Source organism: Rhyacophila brunnea, unplaced genomic scaffold (genome assembly GCF_057557595.1).
Source record: "Rhyacophila brunnea isolate RB1 unplaced genomic scaffold, BYU_Rbru_1.0 scaffold_5, whole genome shotgun sequence".
Classification (NCBI taxonomy): domain Eukaryota; kingdom Metazoa; phylum Arthropoda; class Insecta; order Trichoptera; family Rhyacophilidae; genus Rhyacophila; species Rhyacophila brunnea.
In genome coordinates, this window is record NW_028233170.1 from 33,113,194 (window position 1) to 33,137,224 (window position 24,031).

The following is a 24,031-nucleotide window of genomic DNA, read 5'->3' on the forward strand; positions in this document are numbered from 1 at the left end:
ATGGTTGAAGCAATGTATAGTATGTACTCATTATGAATAGATAATGTGTATTTTGTTAGAATGTAATATAGTCATTAATCTTGTATAAATAATATGTAATAATAACGTGTAAATGTATAAATAAGCCTGTGGAACTACATAAATGGCAACAGGCGGAAAAAATAAGAGTAGAAAACCATGGCAACCAAAATCAACAATCTTGAATACAAGACCGATGACATCGAACACGAAATGGATAATAATTGCTGTTACTACTATTATAATATACAATCCAAAAATATAAAGACATTAAGGATTACAACGATTATTGTATTATATCTATATCTCAAATAAGACTTCGTATAGCAAGTTATTGTCAAAAGGTATTATTTGTCCATTATTATTATGAGCCCTTTTATGACAATTTTTAAGCTATTTTCCGATTATTATGACAGACGTGAAAAATGTTAAAAAATTTTTAAATAAAGGAAAATAATGTAAGGTGCATTTATTATTATTATAATTAAATAAAATAACTGACTTAGAAAATATGGTAAATTTTATGTAATTGTTCAACATGTGATCCAAAAATGGCCGGGTTCAATCGTGATTTTTATTTATATATTTGTATATCTACTGACATATTGTGAAAATTGACATTTAAATTTGATCTATTTAGTCTATAAAAGTATGCTATTTAAAATGAAAATTATAGGAAAGCTAATTACAAGAAATTCCTGTAATAGGTACATAATTTTCAGTCCCGAGTTTTCTAACGGAATCCCGGGAATGTAAATCCTTATATTATTTACTATGAAGCTTGAATTATTTTTTGAAAATATTTTTAGTACAAAACGAGCGAAATAAAAACTCAAAATCACTGGGTAAATAAATCTGGTATCGAGAAGGAAGCCAAATGTTGTGTCTATGATTTCGTTGACATGACAACGGATATTTTATCTACACACCTACAAACTTATCTGTAGAATGGCCAAAAATGAAACTACGAACTACCATGGGACGCCATTTTGAAAATGTCATTCGAATGTCAGATTTTGTCCAATTATAAGTCTTGATTGGGTAGTTTTCGACAGTGGACCCCCCATCCCATTTTTAAGATAAGTTTGTAGGTCTATAATACCGTATATGTTTAAAAAAAATAATAATAACTGAATGACCCATGTGAGAATAAAAAGTTTTCGTAAACTAATCTGTTCATATAATTCTGGGTCTTTGATTGGACCAATTCCTTGTAAAGTCTCACGAAGTATGTTTGGCCAAAAGAATTCAAACACATCGATCGTTTACACGCTAATATTGTTTTATAACTTACAACATAACCCTTCACTGGAAATATTCGAAATATAAATACTTTATTTTATTTTTGTTTTTGTTTGTTTTAGGTTTAAGTGGCGTGCTTTTAAACAGTTGGATGGTAACAACTTTCATACAGAGTCATCTGCTTTCATTCAAAAGTCACCTTTTAGTTCTGAACTTGTGCACTGCCTGTTTGGGAAGAGGTATTCTTGGAGGTTTTCCATTTTCTGGACCTTCAGCATTAGTAGGAAGGTAAATACAAAATATACATATTATGTTATTTATTAGCACAGTGCGTGGGGAAGTGGCATAGCGCTCGTCTATGTAGCGGTAGGTGTATTGTTATTTTTGTGTTTTCTGCGTCCAGAACAAAAATTTTATTGGGCAAATAACTAATGTTCATTAATCGCGGAAAAAACCTTCTACTCTTTAATATAGTGTGTATTATGGTCAATGCTCTACATAGGAACCAAAATGGTAATTAACTTGTAGAAAAGCTTCTTCTATAGAGATGTTTTTTTGTAAGAATTCGTGAGAAATACGGATATGTTTAAGATTTTGGAATAACTTAATAATTGTATGATTGGTTTGAACTGTTGCGTCATCTGCGTCAAAGAAAATCGCCGCTGGATGAACTAGAGTAGGTGCTTTGTAATCAGTGACGTCCCGTGGGGGTAGGCAGATTGAGCATCGCTTGGGGGTGGCAGTTACCCAAAAGGCGGAAAATCGAGGAGAATCATTAGGTATACATAGAAAGTTACCTAAACTTAGTAATAGCAGAAATCTCTTACCATTAAAAAAATCAGCTCACTGGTTGGAAACAAAATATATTATTAATTAGTTACCTACTATAAAAATTTTAACAGGACTTTATTTTTTTGTCGGGTTCGCGATGTCTAGTTTACTTCCATTGTCCTTGGATGTCACGTTCTTGGTGAACCTAACTTAAAATTTAACCAAATATATTTGTCAGTCACTCGCGAGTTTTGGAAGTTGCCAGGTGTATTTTTAAATAAAGGATGATAAAAATTACTGTATAAACAAATGGCGGCATTTTGGCACTGCCTAGGGGCAGCATTTTGTCTAGGCTCGTCACTGTAGGTAATGAAATCTAAATTTTATCATCTACCTATATTATATTAATATTATGAGAAAAGAACAGAAATGCCATGATTTTTTAAATATTTTTTGTAGATGGGTCTTCGGGAAATCTTGCTGTCAGCTGTTTGCGTTCATGCACCAGTTATTGGGAGTGTTTCAGATGGCAGCACTTGCCTCATTGTGTTTCGAAAGATACCTGCTAGTAAAACGAGCTAAATATGGTAAGTATACAATTATTCGCCGTTCAGGCAAATGTCACTATCTGCAAAAACACAGCTTTGGCATTAGTATTTAAAAAGTTAAAAGATGTATGAGAAATTAAGATTTTGGCATACTTATCCAGATGAGTGATCAGGTTTTTATGCTTATTAATATTTAACTTAAAACTGCAATTGATTGTGACTTTTGCCTAAATGGCAACAATATAAATTCTGTGTACGAAAGGAAGAAGGCATAAAGTCTAAAATCACTACTTTTCAGGAACACCAAAATAATCTGTGTGGAATTTAGTACTTAATTCAGAGATGTTGATTCGACTTACCTTTTCTAATTTGTGCATTTTATGTATTATGGTTCATTCGATTTTGAAGACTTGTTGCCATTTACCTTTAGCTGACAGAAAATAATATTTCAGAAAAAAACAGCGGCGGAATTCATGTAGGTTAGTGTAGATAGCTTACATTAATTGCTAACTAAGTATACTGGACATATTAAACAAGTTTTTGATTTTAGGTAAATCTTATGTATTTTTTTTGTTGTCAAATACGTTTTCAATCATTATGCATGCTCAAGATAGGTATTTCGATATTTATTCAAAACGAATTTTCTTTTGTGAAAAAAATATATTTGGGGCAACATGTAACAATGTCGTCAGTTATAATTCTATTTTATGTTAATGTATAATGCAAAAATATATATATTTTATCGATTTTCAAGAATCGCAATGAATATTTAATGTATATTGTAATAAATTTGTTAATGCTGACGAAAACCTGTTAAAACATCCATAAAATATGATCATAAATGTTAATATTGAATCGACATTCACACTTTCCCTTTTTGCTAATTGAATAATATCTTTAATGAATAAAACAGGTTTGGAAAGGTGCCATCCTTACTATACAGGTTTCAGTATTAACACAAGAAGAATAAAATACATACGCGTTGATAATGAAAGTGTTATAATAATACCAGATATCGTTACTTTATTATCATTGAAGCTTTAAAACTTTTAGCATTTAAGTAAGTATTTTTATTGAATATTAAGTACACATTATAAGATAGTGTTAAGTAGATATTTTCATTAGTGAAAACATTAGAGAATGAAGGCTTGGTCGCTAACAACGCTACAGCTGGTCGTTTGAACTCTGCGATCGCAACAGGAGACAATCACACTTGACAGAGGCTAGCGACAGTGATAATTAAAGTCTCAAAAGCACCGGTTAAATGATATTGCATTTAACTCAGTCCGATATAATATGTCGCGTGACAATTCAGGTTTGCGCATATGTCGAGCACGACAAGAGGTAGGTAAGAAGCAAAAAGGCTTTTCTCCATTTTTGAAATGTATAACATTCACTCTTCGAAATGTTCAAATTAGTCCAAATAACTTTATTACTTTTTGGGTATGCTGCAGTGTGTGGAGATAAAGTCGTAGTTGCTTGGACGTTTCGAGAAGAGAGTTTATTTATTTATACAAGAATAAATAAATACAATGATAAATATGACAGAGTGATGTTATAATCGCGGGCACGATTGATGTTATCGACAGATTAATCGGACCGCGAGACTGGACTCGAGGTGACTAGTGAGCCGAGTGATGGATCATTCTTGCTATATGCAGTCCATATATTCCAAGAAACATTGTGGCACTTAAGCAAATCATAATATACACTATTGATCTAAGTCTAAGTTACGCTGGAAATGCTGACAATCGCTTCCGTCACTTTGTTTTGTTTTGACAACAAAACATACACGATAAAGTGTGTCACTCTTGTAATGCTGAGTGGTATGATTGCTACAACTTTTAATTTAAGCAACGGTCAACTTATGATGTACTTAAAAACTGTCATTATTTTTATACGCATGTCTCTATACTCATACTATAGTCACAAAGTTCAAATGACTAACTTTAAGGAAACGACGAGTGACAGTGACTTGCGACAGTAATCTATTCTGACTGATCAGTGAATAATATGAACTTGTGATTCATTTTTATCTTAAGGTTGAAGAAAAATCCACTTTCAAACAAAAATACGTTGTTAATTAGGCGACAACAATGACACAATTGCTCACAGAATAATTATAAATTTGTACTGTTGAGTCCCGACTCGCACTATACAGATGCGTAGACCTCAATGTGTCAAGCGATGACGTTGTTCATCTCAAAATGAGTAATATTCAATTTCATTACCTCGAGACTTGTCGCGTGTCGCTGTCTCAAATCGCGGTCGCAAAGCTCGAGACGCTAGCTTTAAAGTTTAAACCTATAGGTTTAAGCTCGTAAATTTCTAAATAGACTAGAGGTCGCACGTGACCGTATTTGTGAGCTTACGAGAGAATTATTTTATTATAAATAATTCTCTTAATATTGGGCATTTAGTTAATTTTGTACTCTCAATATTTGAAGTTATTTTTTATCGCAATTTTAATGAAATTGTTAATAAATAATTATAAATCATGCTCAATAGGGGATCACTGATTTACATCATTGGGTCTATTCTATACACAAGACGGCTGTAGACGATATTCTATCATAGTTATGTATTGAGGTATTATAATTGTTCTAATAAGTTAGCCGTCTAAACTATCAACTGTCTATCTTGCTCTAAAAGTTACCACAGCCAAGAGAGTGGCTGTTAAAACATAGCACTTTTTGAAAAATTAGACGGATAACTTATTGTAGCAATTAACCGCCTCAATACATAAATATGATAAACCACTATCGATAGACGACTTTTGTATAGAATAGACCCACATTTTCCTGAATATAAATTGTATCACTAAGCTTATAAAGTATATATAACAACTGATTATTAATTGTATGATGATTTAACTAACTGTTGATTTTTGCCCAGGAAAGGAGCTGAGTATCAAATTTTACGTATTCTGCATTGGTCTCTGTTGGACATTATCCGTGGCATTTTCCGTTCCTCCACTCCTCAAGTACGGATCCTTCGCCTGTGACCTGACCGGCACAGTCTGCACGCTGGATTGGCGGTTTTCGGAGAAGCGGCTGGTGGCGTTCAACGCGCCTTTCATTTTATTTGCAGGACTGCTGCCTGTTGTTGTTATGTGAGTAATCAAATACGGTGCCCATTGTAGTAGATCTACCGGTATAGGTGGTTGGCTGAGCGAGGGCGCTACATGCTTACATTTGGCGTATCATCCCGTATGTTTTATGTTTACCCGCAGCGAATATTGTTGCGCGATCATTGTTCCCCGACGTTCCAATCTGAAAGCTTTCATACAATTCCATGCTCCACCGCAACCGATCCCGTTTGCATCGCGCGATAATATTCGTTGCGTCTTGCGTTGTATATATTTGGAAAACCAATTTTAGAGATATTTAAATAAAGATGACTGGTGAAAATTCGTGCACATTCCTTTGACCTATTCTACTAACGTGCCCAAATTAATATTCAGCGGCATTTTAACCTATGGAAAGACCCCAAGCAGTATTCAAAAGTATGTACGTTAAAAATTGAACCAATTCACCCACAGTAGAAAAAAATGAATTCTTTGCATAAATATATTGAATTGCATGTGTACGTGTTTTTTGATAATTTTGGATGCCGGGAGGGATTTTTACACTTAAAATTACCGATTAACTTGCGGTTCAAGGAGAACCACCACTGTTATTGTCGAGATTTTATATGAGAACCTATTATGTCCTGGAATAAGTTAATGCGTTCAACGCCTAACTTTTCCTATTTGTGTGATGTTATTGTTGTGTGCGTAATCCAATACTACAGTGTCATTCGATATGAGCTTTAATGTAAAGTGCTTAGACACAACATAACATTCGTGTAATTGGAATTTTACGTAGGAATATGTAGGTAAAGGGTTATTTATATAAATTGCAGTGGTAACAAAATTATCAGAGAGATGTCATGGTCTATCATTATTGTATATTATATATTTAGTTGGTTATTTAAATTATTATTTCTTGTTAATTATTAGAGGCAGAATTTACTTCGTGTAGTTCCATTTAAAAATTGGTATTAAATGTTATATTAAATTAAATGTTGATTAATTATTAGTAAATAGCTGTTTCGGTTGTCACAACATCTTCAAAGCTTTTGCCTAAATATCATGGAATTAAGTATTATAAGACCGCTTCAAAAATAAAATTAATGAGGACCACGCCACTATTGTGAACGAGAAGTACAGATATTAACATATTTTTGGGGATGGTGAAGATGGAGGAGATCACGTCGGGGTCACCATTATGGCTTTTCGTCGTCGTTTCGCGTCGTTATCAGAATACAATAAATACGATGTAAAGATTACAGCGTAAGATTATAATCGCGGATACGGATGCACTGGTGAGATCAATGCGATCGACAGATAGATTATATGAAATGAGAGACTTGATTCGAGTAGAATGACGGTTGACTACGGCGATTAAGAGACGGGACGATAGTAGTGCGCCATGTGACGGACTCGATGAGTGAGTGAGGATTCATGGATTTTCCTTCCAATTTATACAAATGCAGTACATATATTACAAGAGATATTGTTATAATTAACAAATCATAGCATACCCTACTGATCTAGTTATGATTGAGGAAATGCTGACAACCATTATTGCTCCATTGTTTTGTTTTGACAACAAAACATACATATTAAAGCGTGTCACTCATTTAATGATGAGGGTGTATAATTGCTATATATTGACACATATTATACTCTCTGGCACTACCAAAACCGTCAGACATTGGAAGAAGATTGATCGAGTACCTATCCAACTACTATAGTTGACCGTTCATAAATAACTCAAATATAGCTGAATTAACAAAAAAAATATTTTAAATCCACTATAATGGTATTTTGCTACGTAAACGACAGTTCAATTTATGATGTGTTCAAAATTGTTATCAAATACATATATTTTCGTGATACAGTCTTCATACAGATTTCTTGTCTCCAGTAACCAGGTAATCAGAAACCATGAAGTAGAAGAAATTTTGTTGCATTTAGAAAATTGGCGGCGTCGTATTGCCAACGTAAAGATTTCTTCACTTATATTGTTCGGCAGTTTTGTATTAGCCTTTGTTATTTATTATAATTTTTAATTTTGTCTCTAGGTACGTGATCCTCTCTCCCATAGGTACTTTTAACTTAAAGTCATGTAAATTCAGTAAAAACACATTTGAGTACATACCCAAGACTTGGGTAACTGCTCCTGAGACATTCCCAGTCATAAAACTGATGCTTTACATCAAAAGGTTCCATGATACGCCCGTTTAAAACCGGGTGTGGTTTGGCGGGGCCATTAACTTCAATGCTGGCAGTTATCGTAGCCGAATACCAGTTGACAGTTTGTAGGACACCTCATGTTTACAATGATTTAATAAATAAACTAAAAATATTTAATTAATAACAGAGTTTTACATAGATACATATGCATTTGATTGGTGTACAATTGCATCTAACAGGCATACCTACCCATTTAAAAGTTAAAAACTGTTCTCATGTGGAATTGATATTTTAGACGTTTCTACGACATCCGAGCACAATAGAATTGACTCCGGAATATCATGTTCTGAAAGTTTTAAAATAATAATAATTTGTTATGTCAATACTATAGTAAAAGAATAATTGAATTTAGAATGAAAGTTTAAACATAATATATGTAAATGTAAAAAAGGTTCTTGTATATAAATGTGAAAATCCTGTAATAATAACATTATTCTCTATGTGTCTAATATCTAATATTATGTTTTCTGTAGTATAGTATCCCTGTGGAAGGCAGCTATGTTGAATAAGACACTCACGGAGACAGAAAGAGAATGGGATCACTGGTCGTTGACAAAGGTAAACATTTTATTGTTGGGTTTTATATTACTTGCCTACTGACTCTAGTGTTTTAGACTTTATATTGCGATATCAAAGGGAAAACACTACTAGCGATTCTTTATTCATACGACATGAAGGTAAGAGTTGTAAATTCAGAAGTCAGTTAGCTCCATATATTTTTATTTCGTGATATTTACAAAAAATGGTTGTCACACTTACAAGTTCTTAACCAGACATTTTGGTTTCGCTTGCGTGAGGAATCGCAGGTGTTGCTGAAAAGGAAGAGCTACCCCAGTTAAGACTGAGGATTTTGAGCTGGATGATTTTTCCACCTAAAAGCCTTCATAACGGATTGGCTACATACATCTCGGCATTCATCAGCACACATAACCTTCATCAGTGGAAAAATTTGACATTATTGATACGTGATTTAGCACACGTTATTCACAGCTATTAGAATTTCTTCTCGGGATACTCCCAGGACAGCTTTTAAGATACCTCTCATTATATTATATGCCACGGTATACCCGAAAGAGTGTGGAGACGTGACGGGTGGTTTAAGGAAATCATGCGTACTTATGTAGCTGCAGAATAATAGCGATCAGATATCTATTGTTTAATGTATCAAATTACTCTGCAGTAATATATTCCCAGCGAATCAATTTCCATCAAACAACTCTTAGCTAGATCAGCAAGTTGATTGGCAATATTAGATACGGTATATTATTACATCATAGCACAGCACATTATATCATTACGGTGTATTAGCCGAATAATCATTTTTCATGGTATCATATTTTCTTACGACTGTAATAATAAATAATATTTCATTTCGCTACTCGATTTAAAACGCTGACTCTATAATTACTCTAATATGATTATGTACCAGAATTTAATGTTAACGTATTACTTTTTATTGTATAAATAACGAAGAATAATTTATCTAAATGTCACTCGAATCCAAGTACCTAGCTCGTAACTATCTCAGTAGATTATATGTACTATCATTGTATAATATACTATTGTACCGATACGCTGCTAATAAATCTCACCCTGCTACATCGTAGACTTCATTATCATGATCCTCAACCCACACATCGAATACCACAGTAGTGACCCAACACTTATAATAAATATTATGTTGGATATGTACTGTATTTCAGAATACGATAGCCGTTGCCAGTCTAATGTTGATGTTTTGGATCCCGCAAGGAATCCTGTCAATGTGGATAGCTACAGGGAATCTAGGATACTCAGTTGAAAGTGGAAGATGGTCAACACGCCAGTATCATCCCCCGCCTTCTCTCATACTGCTGGCCCCGCTTGCCTCCGAGGTAATAAAAACACCACACATAATTTATTAAAGTTAGTTTTTATTAACCCTATGGGAAACTTTCATTATAGCAAGAATAAAAGTCAACATATTAATCTATCCTTTCTTCTTTATTGTTCAGTTCACCTCGATGTTACATATCATATAAGAAACAAATACATTAAAATAAATGCTGTCAAATAACGTAATCCATCTAATTTAATAACAGAAAAAATTAGAGTTATTTTCAGTATAATAATAAATAATTACAAGATAAAAAGAATTTGTTATATACAACGTTTTTAAATTTTCTGTTGAATCATATATACTTGACTAGACTAGCTTAAACGATAAAAAAAATTGTACTTGATAGAAATAATACTGAAATGTCATTTTGACATGTCATATTGATTTCCATAGTAACGCACGTATATATTAATAAATTAGTTGCTAGGACCCCAGAGACCCCTAGCAACCAATAATGGTGTCAAAATAACTTTTTATACAAAACAGAATTAACTGAAAATGAATTCGATTCTTCTTAAAGATGGCTAAAAGTATGTAAAAAAATGTATTGGCATCGTGTTCTGATATATTCTAAAAGTTTCAAATGTCTAGCTAGTCGGGAAGTAAAGTCGGGAAGAATAAAAATACTTTATGCAATCATCAAATGTTTAAAATAAATATAAAGGATAATAAGGCTTCAAAATTATATAAATACTACAACTATTTATATATTATCTACAACGTTTAAGGAATGTCCAGGAGTATGCTTTGAAAATGCAATAAAAGCTCCATTTTGACCTACGCTGAGCATGTTCCACCTTAATTAAAAATACAAAGTCCTTAACAATAAATTTATTTAAATACGGAAGATGCATGATAATCATTGGCAAACATATTGTTTAAATACGGAAATTAATTAAGTATATTAACGCTTTCGCTGCTGAATAGATAATGAGATTTTAATTGCCCCCTTTAAAATGCACGTTAATTACATCGATTGGCCGCCTGGTCATTACGCACCGTGTGCGTCTTCCGCGTCCAAAGTATTAACTAGAATCTAGATAATATTACTATGGATATATATATAAAGAATCATGTCAATTATTTAAATTAGACAAACCATAAAATCGTATGTTTATTCTAACATAAAAAATATTACGCAAATAACCAAAAATTAGATGTAATTTTTGAGTAATCACGAAACAAAGTAAATAATTGATCAATATAAACACGCAAATAAAGTTTTCGTTGCGAATTTTTTGAAATAGATCGTGAGTAATTAAAGCGTGCTGTCTGAAGAAACTTATTTAATTTGTGAGTAAAACGTCGTAGCAACAAAATATATATAAATAATACGAGAACATACTAAGAACAATGAAGATTTATTGTAGATAATTAAATTAATCTACTAAGCAATCATCAGACATCTGAATAAATCTGTCCACAGTTGGAGAAAAGCCTCCCCAAGCTGATTCTGCTCTTCTCTGTCATGTGTGTTACGTTGCCACGTACTTCCGCAGAGTTGACATAATATATTGTCAATCCAGCGACCTCTAAGTCAACTTTTCGGAAATTTTCTACTTCCAGTCAATCACTATTTTAGGTTATCGAACTCTATATCTTATTCTATCATTCTGTTTTGTTGTCCTTTCGCGTTATGTCCATTACCAATCCATATCACGCTCTGCTACTTTATGTTTATCGGTCTCTCATTTACCAGTCAAGGTTAAGCTCGCTGGCATATGTGATTATTAGGGAGGGGATTAATATGCAACAAAAAACATGATTATATGCATGCACGTATGCACTTAAAATCAATAAAATATGCACTAAAACCGAAGAAATATGCAGTTAAAAATTGACATTTTTTGTGGGAAAAAATTAAAATACCAACTTTACCCAATATTACTGACAAAAAATCGAATAACTAGTAAATAATTTTTCAACGTAATAGTTTTTTCACAGGTACAAATAATTGAATAATAAATGAAATGTAAACCAAACATAACTTAAAAAACAAAAACGACACACCTAACTATTCCTAAATACTATTTTCTGTTTTTTGTCCGAAAAAAAATACAATATATTTTTCAATATGCTCTGGCATTAATTTTTTCCGCATAGGTATCTGTCAGTATTTTGTTTATATGCGGAAAATGACCTCTCAACGTCCACAGAGGTGATTAATAAAAGTGCCCGAGTCGACTTCACTTTTTCTGATAAATCCACAGCTCAGAGATGGGATTAAAAATGCAAGTGCATCTAAACTATCTACCTTCCTGACTTAGTTATATTTCGATAAAATAATTAAAAAAAACTAAAATTATAAATTGAAAAGCTCTAAAATATGCATTTATTTATGAAATATGCACTAATGTCTCAAATATGCCCTAACGTCTCAAATATGCATTTATATGCACAATAAAATTATGTGTCTTTCAAAACAGATTTCTGTGCAACTCTCGTAGATGTGCATACACCCTAAAAAACATGCATTAGCATATAAATCCGGGCCCTAGTGATTATGGTAAGCACACACTGTTTCAATACTATAACAGTGTCATACTGCCAAGGTGAATATCTCTTCACGTAGATTGTTTGTAAGTTTTGTATTAGCTTTTGTTACTTACTACAATTTCTTCTCACAAGTTCTAAGTTTCTACAAGTTCTTTATTTTATAGGTAATCAGTCAGTAAAAGTACATTTGAGTGCATGGCGACCTCAGTCTTGGGTAACTGCTTCTGAGACATTCCCAGTCATAAAGAATGATTAAGGTCGGGTGTTGTTTGGTGGGGCCATTAACTTCAATGTTTGAACACTGTGTTTTAGTCACAATGGGAGGTCACTTTTGAAAGATATTATTCAGGCGGTCAAAAGTACACTCTAGCACAACTTTTGTCAGCGAATAATTTTATTAAGCATACTTGCAACCGTCTAAAGATATTATGTTGTTCCAGATTAAATAAAATATTAACTTAATTAGATATGGTCATTATGTAAAATAAGATAGGTGCTGGGGTAGAATATAATATGAAAGATTACGCAGACATTAAATCAACAATTTCAGTATATTCAAATATATAATTATTTTGAATATTTTTAATTATAGTGATATGACTTGAATTTTCTGGTTGATGTAATACATGTAAATGTTTCCAGGCGTGTACATTGGTGCCTCTATTGTGCTACCTGGCAGGTGAGCCTCGCATCAGAACTGCTCTTCTTGGACGCTGCAAGAAAGACTATGGCATCATCAAGCGAGGTCGAAGAGCATCACACTTCAGAGTTTCCGGACATCAGTAGCATTTTGTTGTCCTGTAATCCTTCAATACTACATAAATAATCTTGTCATACATTACAAACAAGTCATCTATACTGCCAGAAGAAACACATTTGAGGCCATTCACTATAATTTGATGGAAGAAAGTACGAACATTAACGATTGCGATCACTATCAGTGTTGTTAGCTCAAGATTTTTTTGCCAGTTCTACCATTTTTTTATAGCTTGAAAAATGCGTATCTGGCATATGTCGTTAAATTTGGATTTCTTCGTCAGAGCAAACATATTAAAATCTTGCATACATATAATACGAGCCATGCTTAAAAATTAACATAGATGCTCTAAAAGTAAATAATGAACGATGGAAATATTGTATATTATATTATTTGATGGGATGAAAATGAAGATATGTTTCAAAATTGACAAATGATTTAAATAGTATGGTAAATTAACCAGTCAAGATTTTTTTTCCAGATCCACCGTTTTTATAGCTTGAAAATGCGTATCTGGCGTATGGCGTTAAATTTAGATTTTTTCGTCAGAGCATACATATTAAAATCTTGCATCATATAACATCAGGTATGCTTGAAAATTAACATAGATAATCTAAAAATAAATAATGAACGATGCAAATATTGTATATTATATTATGTCTGTGTGGGATGAAAATGGAGATATGTTTTAAAATTGATTTGAATAATATGCTACATTAACCAACCATAGTGCATATAGATATGCGTAAAACGGAAAAAGGACGAGACGAATCAACGCTCTCTACAATACAAAATTCCACATGAAAACGTAAAAGTACCTTCTTTGTAATATAACGTAAGTTGTCTATAACGTAATCTTCATTTGGCTCTCTTGAAATGTAATGATTAAATATACATCTTATTTTTCTAATAATAAAACCTTCTTCAATATTTATGCCCGTAAAACTAATGTTCAACAACAACATTTTGTACTAATTATTTTTTTCCGTAAGTTACTTTATTTTCTTAATCTGACTGGCATTATTTTTTTGACATATACAATAAACTAACAATGCTGGTAGTTATATGTTTATTGCCGACGTCGAGCCTAACAAAATAATACAATAATTATCAGTTGCTTACAACTTAATCTTGGCATTGCGCAGATTGAAATTTCTTATACTGCGCACGAATTAAACAATCTAAATTTAATTATGTTTACTGTAATTAATTCCCACGGTGGCCGCGCGGCTTAAGCGTTGGAATATAACGCCGTGGGTCCCAGGTTCGAATCTGGGTCTGGTACGTACACATATTGTTTTTCAATGTGTGTCTGTCAGGGTATGGACCTAGTAGGTTGAGCAAGTGGCTGACATCCATTTCTCGTAAAAAACAAAATCTGTTAACACAAACCTCTACTCTGTGGAGGCCCATATGATCCTATTAGGATCGGACATGGTCGAAAGAATTAATTCCGAATGTTCTTACATAAAGCCGATTCCATCGTTTTCTCTCGCTAGGTGTCGCTCTAACTACGTCATATTTTCTGCCAAAACTATGGAACTTCACGCTAATGTTTATAATAAATATTATACCTAACATATAGAGATGTGTTTATAGAATGGCATACAAAAAATTAGAACAACTTAATATTGCCGCTTATTCTGCAAAGCTTTGAAAGCAGCAATGAGATCATTGTTATTATCATTACCATCAGATACGTAATATCTATGATAAGTTTAATTATATCGATATTTGATAAATAATTAATATTTGATTTTATGATAACATTATGACAAAACTATGTAAAATTTGAATGCTTCTAAAATCTGATTTTTTGTCATAATATGTGTGGTACCTTTATTGAAAGTGACTAAAGATAATTTGTTTGAATATAATGGATTGAATGTTTTAAATAAAAATAATAAAAAGAATAAAGAATGTTGTTTGTTTCGAATTAATCAGAACAATTGTGGTAAGATTTGATATATTATATTGCGTGAGTAAAAACTGAGATATCAGAAAACAGCTGAGTAGAAGCAAAATATCTTTTTGTGGAGATTATGAGAAAACTTTTTGACACTGTCAAAGAAAATTGCTTTGTAGGTTGAGATATAGAGATAAGGTGTATTCACTTCATGGGAGTGAAGCGATCACGTGATATATACGTAAATATATTATAAAGACTGCCGGATCTGCTAGGTATATAGAATGTCATAGGAGTAACCGGAAATGCGGACTATGTATTTGATGTAGGCGTCGCTGGAACATCCAGGACGTAGATATGTTTTATTCAGGAGCCCAACACTGATGCGTAGTTCAGATCAAGATACACATGTCTGCAAACAAATAATCATTGTATAAAGCTGTTAACTGACAATGTTTTTTTTTTGTATTCTTTCGCGGATGGATAGTACTGATAAACGACGTGAAAGTGTGGTGATATTTTGTCGAGTGGCAACGCGCGCTGTTATGGAAACTACGTTTTCCGTGTGTGCACGTAGGTACATAGGTGTAGTGGCAAAAGTTTACTAACCATTGTATTATTTGTATGCGGACATTTGTAGACATGGCACAAAAAAGGCAGAAATAGAAACACGAAAAAACTAACAAAAATATAACTTTATTTATTTTGTACATACTTATTTAATTATAAGAAACATTGCAGATGTCATGAAGGCCTTAAGAATCATTAGCTTAATGAAGTGTGGCTTACAAACTAAAAACCTGTTTTATAAATGGACCTATAATCGAGTCTAAATGGCAACCATTATCATTAATTACATACAATTTAATTTCAATCCAATAAACACATTTCGCACTAATTTTATTATGCATAAAAAGTGTTGACATATTCTAAAAAATACGATATTTTATACAATATAATATTTATGCCGTCATATTGGTGTTATATAATGCATTATATAATATGATATATGTAAGTAAAACGTTCATATACCTATCCTGAAACTTTAATTACTGTAAAAAAGTTTCAACAATTAAAATTAATATTAATGGTAAAATATCGCTTTTATGATATTTAAAACATCAAAAACTTTACAGCAATCAAAATCTGTAGAACGCATATTATGTTTTCAAATGAAGAGTATTTTGTATTATTCTGCATCGACGAAATTATTAATATTTTGTGCAATATATACGTAATAATACATAATAATGTCTAAAATGCAGAGAATTAAAAGCAGAACTTTCCATAATTTAATATAGAAGAAATATTTGTTACGTTATATTTTTCAAATTTACAAACTAATCCATTAATGCGAAATAAAAGAGAATATATTTATTGTAAAAAAAACATGACTAAAACTTAACTAACTAAAATTAAATTAAACGCTGAATTATGGATAGTTCCACGTTTGATACCACACGACGTACTTATTCATCGATATACGAAAATCACTCGCCGATTATCTAACAATATTTATATTGCGTATTATATGTTATTATTATCATCTTGTTGATGCAGAATAAGTTAACTAATTAATTATATTGTGTACTTTTGACAAGGAAGATAATAGTTTAATAGGAGGGGTTATACAATTTATTGTCAGATAATAATTGATAATAACTATGCCGCGTTATAAAGATATTTTACTTAAAACAAAATAAAAATACGTTTAATAAAATCGATAAAAAATGTTATAATTCGCAACATATTTCTAATAATACATTATTATTACCTGGTCATTAAATTATCAATTCTAGCATAGTAGGTATTAAGAGAAGGATAATTTTCATTAAAAATTAGTCAGTCGACTGAAAACTGGCAACATTAACTATTTTTTAGATGAATATAAAGTGAAGTGTCTTGGACCCTTTATAAAAACAGTGTAAGTTAAAATGTTGGCACTAGCTGAAATAGAAGAAATAGAAAAAGGACGTACATTTCTAATGTATTTTTTTTTAATTGAACCAAAACGCAAAATTCTACTATAATAACTTTATACTATTGTAATAAATTATTGAATATATTGTGGCGAAAAAATAATCGCAGTAAAATATTAAAGTTATAAATAATAAAATGCAGCCATGTTCGCATATTGAATTGATATATAAAACAGCTGTGTAGCCAAGCAATCCAGACATTAGTAGTGCACTATCGTTCCACCAGAGTATCAGAAATCCGACTGATATTTGCCGTTTAGTACTGGCGCATATGTAACCATTTGTAAGTACGTCAAGTCACAGCCACTGGTAGGTGAGCATACCCACCAGTGGTTGCTGTATTCTCTGCTGTTATCATAGTGAAAAGTGTTTGGCGTGATGTATATTTGTGGATTATGCGAGGTTAAGACATTGGTCAGCAGTGAAAACTACGAGACACCGTAAGGTAGTATGTGGGGTAAGTTTCCACTAAAGTTACATATTTTGTGTGATTATCCCATACACATAACAGAGAAAATTCAGTTAGTAGTGTGCAGTGTTATAGACCGTAAGGCTTCTGAAAAACATACAGGTCCTCTGTGCTGACTACTGCGTTCAATCGAGATAATATGCGAGAATAATTTTCTTATTATTGTAAACAATAATAAAATTATTCATGATTACACCTTCTAAGTTTGACGTAGTCCAACCTGGGTTCGGCTATAGATTGTTCGCTTGGATTGTTCTTAACCAGTGAAATCTTATTCGCATTTGTTACTGTCCAGTACTCTGAACCGTAAAACTGATCAAACGAGTGTTTAGCGGATTAGTTCTTTTTATTTTTTTTGGATTGTATAAAAGATTTTAACTCTTTCTGTATGCCATACTACCTGTTTGAGACACAGTTTTATGTGGTCGTACAGTTTTGATATTAACATAGGGTCCGGAATTTTTTGCACTTATCAACTTGAAATATAAAAAATACCAATAACATAATTTTCATAATTAAATAATGAAACATAGTTTCAATTAAATATATAGTTAAATGGCTGCATTTTATATAATATAAATATATAATGTTTGAGTAAAAATCATTATATTATTCTAGTTAAGAAATGCACGTTTTATTATTGTTAAAAAAATCTACTTATTATCTACATAAAACTATTATAAACAAACGTAATAAGTATATATATGTAAAAAAACGAATGGTTGTTTCTCCTAAGATATTAATTTTCGGGGTCTAGGATGATTTGGCGCCGGGACAACTGGACGCCACGCAATTTAAAAATAAATAGACGTTAGGTAGGTACTTATAGGTACTTTAAAAAAATATTTAATATTATTATTTATATTTAAATGAGAATATTTTGATTTAATAGTTGATGAGAATTCAAATATGCAGACCTAAATATTGATTTAATCGTGCATATTATGTTTAAGTTCCAACGAAAAAAGAGTTTTTTATTTTATATAAAGCCTTAGGCATGGTAATTCTCAATCCGCAATAAAAAAAACATTATGTTAAGAGTAAAATGAATTAAAACTACTAATGAGTTGATAGAAACTGATTAAAATTCCTCGTCTACGTTCTGTCTACGTGTCTACGACAGTGCGGCGTCCAATTCCCATTCCCAACTTTCGGGGGTAAGTATAGTAAAGTTGTATGAGTTTTAAAATCCCGCTCCACTTCTAATGAGAATATAACACGGATACTTTTCTCGAAATGAAAGTAAAACGTGACGCAGTCATCGATTCATTTTTCTATTGTTGGTTTTTATTAACTTGTCATCTCTGGAAGCAGTCAGCATTATACCGTCACATGTTAGCAAATGAAAAACATTATTATTGCATATACCAGAGATGATGAACATTTTTTCACGTGTCTCAAAGTATATGGCCTTTATAAAAAAAAACCGCGTATCAGATAGACAAAGAAAATGTTTTTACGTAATGATTTATTGTAAACATACAAATTAAGATTAGATTTGTATCATGTATATTTTTAAACTTATACAATAGCGGGTTTAAAAGGTTAGAGTTAAGTGAAATAGTGTGTTTTATAACATTTTATTAAATTTAATGCTAATAATTTTGCAGACGTATTCTGCAGTCTTGTTTTGACAATTTTAAATAATACCCAATTTACACGTGCATGGATTTACTGCTGACAGTACGTATTATCGTGGCCCTAACAAAAAAATGCACGAATCAAAAAAGTTCAGAAGCTTCTGAATTTTCACGCGATAATTGGACCGTGCAATATTTTTGTCAGTAGAACGGTAGTAGTGAACTTGTTGGTAAAAAACTAACTACATCGCGTAGAGAGTCATTGTGAAGTTAACCGATTTTCACGAAATGTCAAATAGTACCATAAAAGACAACATCGCGTCTCGCTTACTTTCGAAGAATGAGATTGGCGAAACAATTAGCACTTTTCCGTGTAAACAGTTATTCGCGATAGTTTAAAATACACACTGTTGGTGCAAGTAAATCATTGCGCATGTACAGACGATGTAATGCATTAACGAAAATAATTCTAAGCAAATATATTGATCGGAATATTATCAAAATAGTGGTTGATCCTTTTTAGATCACTACAAGTACTTAATTAATGTTTATTTAATAAAAAATCATTCAATTTTCGCATATAAAAAAAATCGTACTTTGTCCGTGTGTCACACAAAAATGGTCAGTATATCACAGGTTCGCCCTCCCTGAATAATACAAAAGATGTAGACATTTGAGCAGTTTTGCAGTTTGTTAATAATACTAAAGCGAGAAAATGGCTTTTTTTAACAGTTATACTAGTTGTCTTATCTTCACAGTGAAGCGGGATTTTAAACATATTGTATAATATGTATGAGTATATTATGGGTTTATATTTTTGTACGAATGATTCCAAAAGCGGCTTAAAATCTAATTGAAGGAGTATTAAATTGTACGAAACTTGATGAAGTTTCAATAATATCGTAGACCGTTGAAATAGTTTATATGAAGTTGTAGTTAGACGTTTCAATTATGTTTAAGAATGTGAAAAATGCGATAAAAAAACAATTAGTATAATATAATATATTATACTAATAATATAAATTTCAATTAAAGCTGTGGTAGCTTATCTATTTACCTACTCATTCGGGTAACTATGATCCATCGGGCTTGCATTGTTATATCTTTATTTATCATATATTTATATACTTCATTAAAATAGTACTTCTATTAAATTAAAACACAATGTACAAAAGTTAATAAACATAATTTATTTAATTTAATTTCATATAGAGCTACGTATTGAATGTGACAAAGAATTTATTGGGCCATATAAAGCTCTATTAAACTTTTGAACCTTTGGATTAAAAATTACACAAATATTACACAAGAATATTGATAAAGACAAATACTTTCTCTGAAATCAACATGTTTTTATATAGAAAATAGCCTTTTTGTTATCAGGGTTTTCTTATTTAGGCATCATGAGGCACTATGCACACTCGTCGATGGAAAATGCATACTGGCACAAAATAAATTTAGTTGTCGTAAAAGAAGGTAAGTAGAAAATTCGATGTGTTTGAAAATTTTGAAGAGGTTTAGTTTTACTTAGATATCAACTGTATATAATATGTAAGTGAATGTTTTTTATATGATAAAGTCATTGATAATTAATTATTACAAACATATGTGATAACGCATAATAAACTTTACACGGCATATTTTATTTGATAGTTTCTGTAAAATATGTATATATTTACTAAATCTATTGTTACCACATACGCTGACTTTTAATAAAGATAAAACAGTGCGAGTGAAACTTTGACCAAAAGATCAATGCTACCCGATTACAAAATAAAAAGTGAATAACGAAATAAATCAAAAAACTAATTCGCATAACATTGGCAGCGGACGAACTAACTATTAAGAGTGTTAGGATATTATTATAACAATATAAAAAGATTTGCCATCGTGTTACGATTTCATTATGTCTTATAAAATTGTTAGTATTAATAGTGTCACTAATAATTATCATAATGGGAAAAGTTTAGCACATAATCAGAAAATCTCACTATTCATGAACGAAATGTTTACATCACTTTTATAAAGACTTGCTACGGTCGGTTGTTTGGTCATAGCAAAAATACAGAATTTGAAAAAACTCCACTTGTATTAAAATATCTTCAAGGCAAGATCGCATCACTGTTATTACCTTAACCTAGAGTTATACAAAGACTGGAATAAAAAAAGATTACAATATCCACTCCCAGGAAAAACTAACAATATTAAAAAATATTTATTGAAATTTAATATTTCGAATTTCTAATATGTATTTAAATGTAAAAAAATGTTTTGACCAAAACTTTGTTTTGCTGAGAGGGGACGAATGATTATAATTTTACATTTTAACGCAGGAGCGTACAGTAGAGGAGCTAATTTAGTCCTGGCACTTCGTGTTTTCGAAAATGTGTGAGAGTTCGTCAATACCCAGTTTCACCGTATGAGCAAGTTGTGAGTTAATTCATCCTTCGCTTACCCATCGAAGATTGCCGAACGCTCGAGTGATTCCGAAAACACGAGGTGCCAGGACTAACAATGTCCTCTTCTACCCATCTAATTGTATTAGTAAGTTTTGGATACATTGATATTATAATCAGTGATAGTTATCTAAAAATACTTTCAATATCCATAGCTTGCGGGTCAGATTTAAAAAAAAATCACACTTGCCAATTTTAATAAAGATTGAAACTATTTTTAATTAAAAAGTAAAAAAAAAAATGCTTTCGATTGAGTATTCTTCAATATTTTCAGAATTTCCTTTAAAACTGCTATGTTCTATTATCGAAAATTACCTGAAAACATTCAATTACAGTAGAATAATAAAAATGTATTTAGTGTGCAATGTAAGCACTGCATTGCAATGCATTATTTATCGAAAGCATTTTTGGATTAAACATATAATAGGATTACAACTTTATCCCGATTAAAATATCGATATCAATTTTATATTATAATATTAATGAGTCTCCATTGGATAAAGTCAGGAAATGTTTAAGATTTTACAATATCTGAATGATAAAGTACCCTTTCTTTTACAATAGAAGCCATGATCACGAAAATGAACGGTAAAGTCCATTCTTTCGGCCCCAAACAAGTTCACGATTTAATTAGACTAATGATCTACGGTTGGGTCCCGTATCATTTCGACGTTAAACACGAAAGGCACAAGTGTCATGCTACATTATTTTAAAATCCAGCCTAGATTGATATTATATTTGCAAGAATACAATAATTCAGTACAATATTAAAATCAGTTCGCAAGCTCGCCGAATAGTAATACATTTACTATTTCTTATTCTGATCTATGTCAGTTGTCATCTAGGGGTCGACGATATGCTTGTCAATAAATGACAAGATTCAGTCTTTCGTGAACATTCTTGTATTTTCCACAGAAGGTAATGACATCAGTGACGAAATTAGTGGTGCAAAAGGTCATTGCCTCTTAATAGCAAACATAGTTTTATATTGCCCGACATATGTCCCATTCCATTAATAACTAATAAGCTACGATTCAAAATTAATTATGTACACAGCAAGACATTTATTTAAATCTTTCCTTCCAAATTATTACAAAAATAATTTTACAATAGTCAAATAATTAGGTACATTAGGCTAAATTTTAAAAAGACAACAGTTATAAAATATGACAGTTTTCGTACCTACCATGAAAACCAAAATAACTATCGAGTTTTACAAACATTTAAAAAAAATCGTATAATTATTAAACTATTGCAATCTTCAGAAACCTTTACTCATACCAAAATTAACAAACTTCTCATGGAGTAATCAAAATATTATATAAATGTCAAACCCTTAGCTTGCAGGTTTCTATATTACCATCACTTGGAAAATAGATTGATTACTTTCAACTCACAGTCATTAGCTTTGATGATTTAAAAACAAATTCTCTATACTACATAGATGAGTTATTGTGGGCAAAAAAATGAGTTGGGAAGTTTGTAAAAGAGGCCGAAAATAGGTAATGTTAGATACCTATTATATAGAAAAGACCCATAGCCATGACTGCAGCACTAATTACGCCACTGATAAAGATATAAAAAAACTCATTCTATTTTGAGAAACCTTAAATTAGTGTGAAGTCATTAAATCTTTCGTTATTATTTATTATTGTATCGAAACTGTCCTTATTCATTAAATCACTTAATTAGAACATGGTTAGGGTCTTTCACTGAAAGAAAATGTCAGTTATGCAGTATGTCAGCTGCATATTTTTAGGGGATTTCTATGTCTGTGCACGGATCGATTTCCAAGTTTCTCTTGAAGTCTTTTCTGGCGAGGTATCGCTGAAGAGGCGGGATCGCGAAGAGCATCACGCCACTCATGGTGATAGTGGCGCCAGCGACATAAAAGCCTGGGTTGTAAGAGTGTAGACTATCATACAGCATACCTATAACAAAATTAAACACAATCTAAATTAATATGAAATAGTACGTATTGTTCCCGACTATATTTAAGTAAGTCTTCGAATGAAAACTTGAGTACCCACAATAATAAAATATATGAAGCAAAATTTGTGAAATAACAATATATTATTATAACATTTAATTATAACTAAAAGTTTGTCAAAATATATTTATTTGATTTGGGTTACTATTTTATCGGCACAAATATTATCACTTAAATACATTCTATATGAATTAACCTTAAAGATAGTTAGATATCAGTAGTGGGCAGCTGTTGGGAAAAAAATCATATAAATCCATTATTTACTACACATTATCAGTAGATATTCCTGAACTTTATGGGCCCCGTTTGTTAAATAACACTATGTTAAGTTACGTCATTTGGGAGACAAAGTGTCAAAATAAACGTTTGTTACACAATACAATACAAAGTAACACAATCGAAATTTATAATACATAATCATAGAATGCTATTATAAAAATATAATAAAAAAACTAAGCATCCGATTACGCAGTAAATACATATTGTGGGATTCAACGTTATCGAGTATTTCTGGACATGCACCGCATCTACAGCATCTTTGGATCGCACGCCACTGCTAGTATGTAGGTACATACACATATCGGTACATAATGTATTTTATTTAATTAAATTAATTTACTGTTAATTATTAAGTATTTATG

At 31.6% G+C, this 24,031-nt stretch overlaps 3 protein-coding genes across 4 annotated transcripts in view; 2 read left to right on the forward strand and 1 right to left on the reverse strand.

Moving 5' to 3' along the window:
• Positions 1-13,039, forward strand: LOC147066337 (visual pigment-like receptor peropsin). Its single transcript, XM_085955751.1, has 7 exons — positions 1-19; positions 1,383-1,548; positions 2,491-2,618; positions 5,475-5,691; positions 8,352-8,436; positions 9,582-9,752; positions 12,896-13,039. The coding sequence occupies exons 1-7, from the start codon at positions 1-3 to the stop codon at positions 13,037-13,039; spliced, it is 930 nt and encodes a 309-aa protein (XP_085811877.1).
• A 2,554-nt stretch (positions 13,040-15,593) lies between these two features.
• Positions 15,594-24,031, reverse strand: part of Mct1 (Monocarboxylate transporter 1) — an 89,795-nt gene continuing 81,357 nt past the window's right edge. For both annotated transcript variants that reach the window (XM_085956119.1, XM_085956120.1), the window contains exon 6: positions 15,594-23,331. In XM_085956119.1, the coding sequence (XP_085812245.1) occupies positions 23,156-23,331 (176 nt within the window). In that variant the 3' untranslated portion in view covers positions 15,594-23,155. The remainder of the gene's footprint in view (positions 23,332-24,031) is intronic.
• LOC147066339 (uncharacterized) overlaps positions 15,600-24,031 on the forward strand; it is a 615,499-nt gene continuing 607,067 nt past the window's right edge. The window contains exon 1 of the mRNA XM_085956118.1: positions 15,600-17,352. The gene's annotated coding sequence lies outside the window, so the exon portion shown is untranslated. The remainder of the gene's footprint in view (positions 17,353-24,031) is intronic.

Bases quoted from the DNA above. Each gene is read 5' to 3' on its own strand.
- LOC147066337 (XM_085955751.1), top strand. The intron at 2,619-5,474 runs GTAAGTATACAA...ATTTTTGCCCAG, and splicing joins AGTAAAACGAGCTAAATATG to GAAAGGAGCTGAGTATCAAA. The intron at 5,692-8,351 runs GTGAGTAATCAA...TGTTTTCTGTAG, and splicing joins CTGCTGCCTGTTGTTGTTAT to TATAGTATCCCTGTGGAAGG.